Source organism: Coffea arabica, chromosome 5c, assembly GCF_036785885.1.
Source record: "Coffea arabica cultivar ET-39 chromosome 5c, Coffea Arabica ET-39 HiFi, whole genome shotgun sequence".
Taxonomy (NCBI): domain Eukaryota; kingdom Viridiplantae; phylum Streptophyta; class Magnoliopsida; order Gentianales; family Rubiaceae; genus Coffea; species Coffea arabica.
The window spans coordinates 44,468,706-44,472,807 of record NC_092319.1 but is presented as its reverse complement, the minus strand read 5'-3'; the positions used below and the strand labels follow the sequence as shown (position 1 = coordinate 44,472,807).

Sequence of the window (4,102 nt, the reverse complement as noted above, 5' to 3'; positions counted from 1 at the left end):
TTCCGTCTTGTTTTCATATTTTAATTAAATATTTAGCCAATGTTCCTTTTTTTTTTTTTTGTTCCCCATTTCATCTAGATATATTGCTCTCTTCTGATCATCTTTATCAACCAATCTTTTTTTGCATGCTCATGCACACCATCATAGCTGAAAATTTCATGCAGCGACACATCAGACATCAAATCCAGTGTGGGATTCCCTGTCTACTAATGCTAAATGATTTTCAAGTTAATACATCGTCAATGCTGTTTAAACAAGGCCAAGGGATCATCAATTCAACATTGATTTCATAGATTACCTTCTGGTTAACTTGATGCACTATTACTAGATCACTAGATGTTCTTACTGCATTTTTTTTTTTTTTGCCTGTGTCCCATCATTCAATACTTGTTCTTGGCTGATGTGCTCTTCTGAAGCTTTAAAGCCACATTTTGCATTAGTGCCTTCCATAATATAGTGTGCTAAACTTTGTTCTTGATTAGCCTCTGTACTTTTATTTATCTGGATGCTAGAGTTAGAGATACAGAAGTCGTACTGAATAGGGAATCTGCAAATTGTTTTGGACTCTGTACCTTGTATCTGGAGTATAAAAAAAATAATCAAACAACATAGGAGAATTTGCTAATGCACTAATGTCAAAAGTCAAATCCGCACTTGTCCATGGAGAATGGCCGTTTTATTCTGAAAAAAAAAAAAAAACCAAACTAACAAAAAACCGTTAGGCATAACTGTAATGAAATACTAGGTGGTTGGAGGAAATACTTGACCTGAAGAGATGTATGCTTAGATCCCAGCTGAATTATTTTGCAACTACCATCAACCATTGGGATAATCTAGGACTCTATACTAAAATACATCATGTTTGACCTATCAAGATTTATGCTTAGATTCGCAAAATACATTTTTGCATATGATAAGAGGTCTGGTACCGAAAAGACAGGGAAAGAAGAATCTTTAATTACTAGGCTATACCTGGTTCTCTGTAGCCAAAATCTTCAAGTACTAGGTTATATCCTGTTCTGTGTAACTAGAAATATATGGCCTTTACCCCATTAGATGTCTTACTTGTAAGTTCAATCTCTCCATTTAAACTAAGTTACTAACAACTTGGAACTACATCATGTTTGAGCACAGGTGGTACAACAGCTCCCATGATTTTGAATGTGCTATGTTCACCTTGTAAGCATTGGGTTAATCATTGCAAAAATTGGTAGTGTCTGTTCTTTCAAACTTTAAGAGAAACACCAATTTCTCCTCCCTAGGTTATATATGTCTTTAGTTCTTGTCCCACAACTTTCAACTGATTCTTCACAGATGGAATTAATTCGTTTGTATGAAATCAGAATTCATCAAGTCGGTCAAATATATATTGTTGCTCGGAATCCATGTCCAAGGCCTCAGTTGATGTAACCAAAAACAATTTCTAGGAATCTCTAACATGCCAATGTTGAAAACTGTTCTCTGCATTCTCTGAAATTTTTTTTAAAAAAATTCAACTTAATTATTCTCTTGTTTGGTTCCTTATAGATGGTTGGCACTTCTTTGACATGATCTCCTTTTTCTTGCTGGCGTAAATGAGTCGATATCAGAAAGGGGACGAAGGCCAATTTGCTTCTCTTGAAAAATAAACAGCTTTTCAATGTGGAATTTCATAAGTTAAAATCATGTAATCCAATAACAATCTTGTCTATGACAACTTGGGAGAAATTCTAATGGGCATTCCCTGAGAGGGAAATGGTAGAGGATCCACAGCAATGGGTTCCTGAGGATTCACTAAGGACCATTCATATTGTGTAACAACAAAATGTATCAGTATTAGGATGTTTAATTTGGCTAATTGATATCCAGCACACTGCCTTGGCCCTCCACCAAATGGAAGATAAGCATAAGGCTGAACAGGGACCTCAAATCTACTTGGATTAAATCTCAGAGGGTCTTCAAAATACTCTGATTCATAATGTGTTCCATAAGCAGTCCAGAGCACCTGTATAGAGGGTGTTAAATTTATAATCTTCCATTGATACAGCATTTGTTTAATGTTCAAACAAAACTAGAAGACAATATCAAATGAGCTTTAAGAGGTGTACACAAAATTGTTGTTTTGCCCTTCTTAACCTATAACATGCTGTTGATATTAATTATGACACCATATTTGTTTAGTAAATGGAAGTTTTGTTAGATTGTTTTTACATGCTAGTTGCTGATATCTATGATAGATTTCTGAGGAATCCAGCATATTTGAAACCTTTACAGGAATGATGTAACAAATGAATAAAAGAGCCTTAGCTGGAGAAAAACGATATCTCTACCAGATCCCTGAAACATTATTGCATTTTACCAAGTTTAAAAATCTTGAGGAGTGAGGAAAAGTTTACCTTCCAGCCTTTTGGAATCGTAAATCCGTCGTATTCAATGTCTACAATCGCTTTTCGGAACGAGCCAAAAATGGGAGGAAACATCCTCATGCTTTCTCTAGCAACTTGCCAAGTACAATTCATCTTCTTTATGTCCTCAAGTGTTAAGGTTTCACCTGGTCTTCTGTTGTCCTTTATGTCAAGATGTTCTGCCATGTGTTTAATAACGTTAAACAAAGAATATTAGAAAAATTACAACTTGGAGTTATAGAATAATCCTAGGAGGCTAAGTATGTATGAATTATCAAGAAAATATGAAAATGTGATGTACCTTGAAGAAGTTGTGAGTAGCAGTTGGGATGATGAGCCAACATCCTAAAGGTCATGGTAATGGCAAAAGAAGTGGTATCATGTGCTGCAAAAACTAGCAGAACCATATTATCCACCACTTCCTTCTCACTCATTTCGCCTTGAATCATCGCCTTTACCAGCCTGAAAAGTAGCATTCCTCCTCCTTCTACTACTTGCTGGAATGCAATTTCTTCCCTCTTTTTTCTCACTATATTTAGCAACATCTTCTCTACCTCAATTCTTGCATTCTTTGCCCTTGAAAATGCCGTTCCAGGGAACCTAAATGGGAGAGAGAAAACCCCTTCCAAGACTTTCTCAAACATTCCCAACATTTCTGGTTGGACTTCAATTCCCAGCATGCATTCAAGCACAATGGTGAATGTCAAAGTTTTGGTAAGTCTATACAGGCTGATAACGTCCTTACCTCTCCAATTTTCGTCCAAATGCGACTGAACTGTGTTGCATATCATTGGCACCATTGCCTCCAGCCCAGAACAGCTGAGGCTGGTGGCAATGATTCCTCGGACGCAACGGTGTGCATCCCCTTGCTTCTCCATGATAGAATCAGAGCCCATGAGCTGAACAGATGAGGTAGGCCATGAGCTAACCACCAACTTGAATTCATTAGACAGAAAGAACTTATTAGCTTCGGCTCCATTTACCACCACAGTTGGTGACCCCATCAGCCTAGTTTTGAAGGTCTTCCCATTTTTTTGGATTCTTGGTTGAACAAACTCCTCGTACAGCCTGTTATTCCTTTGGGCTTTGTGGAATTGTAATGTTTCACCAATCCAAGGAAGTCCCAGCTCTCCCGGTGGTAAATTTTTCTTGCTTTTATTGTTTGAGCTAGTGAAGTTATAAAAGACAATAGCAAGAGCCAATGCAACAACTGCAGAAAACAAAGGCAGAACGAAGCTCAAATCGAAGGCCATATTGCTTTTGAAGAAAGAAGATTGGGTAGAATTTGGAGGTTCTGAGAGAGTTTAGTTTGCTTGGTTTCGAGGACAAGATTATTCTGCAGATTTATAGCGTCTGCTGCTGCTGATGAGGGAACGTGTTCCATAAATAGAATATTATTAAAGTCAACCTTTTCTCGTGTCACATCAGTAGCAATTCCACTACAGTCAATATTTCTTTAATTAATTCCAAATTCCAATCTCTAATCAGAGGCACTGAGCTACGCTAATGTGATCTGATTAATTTGTCATTTGTCCGAGATAATTATCACCAAAATTTGACAGATTAAAACTTCCTCATCAGGATTCGAGCTCAAATTCAATTTAGCTTGATCAGGATGGTATTATCAAGAAATTGGAACTAAACTAGAGGACTTGCTTGTGTCTGCTCCATCCATCTTTAATCTTGAGTTCATCAACGAAATATGCAACTTGAAATTG

General features: G+C 37.0%; 1 protein-coding gene across 1 annotated transcript; it reads right to left on the bottom strand.

Moving 5' to 3' along the window:
- Positions 1-1,679: 1,679 nt before the first annotated feature.
- LOC140007543 (taxadiene 5-alpha hydroxylase-like) lies at positions 1,680-3,717 on the bottom strand. The gene is made up of 3 exons (XM_072050214.1): positions 2,686-3,717; positions 2,376-2,563; positions 1,680-1,984 (listed from the first exon to the last, which is right to left on the bottom strand). The coding sequence occupies exons 1-3, from the start codon at positions 3,635-3,637 to the stop codon at positions 1,688-1,690; spliced, it is 1,437 nt and encodes a 478-aa protein (XP_071906315.1). The 5' UTR covers positions 3,638-3,717; the 3' UTR covers positions 1,680-1,687.
- Between the last annotated feature and the right edge of the window lie 385 nt (positions 3,718-4,102).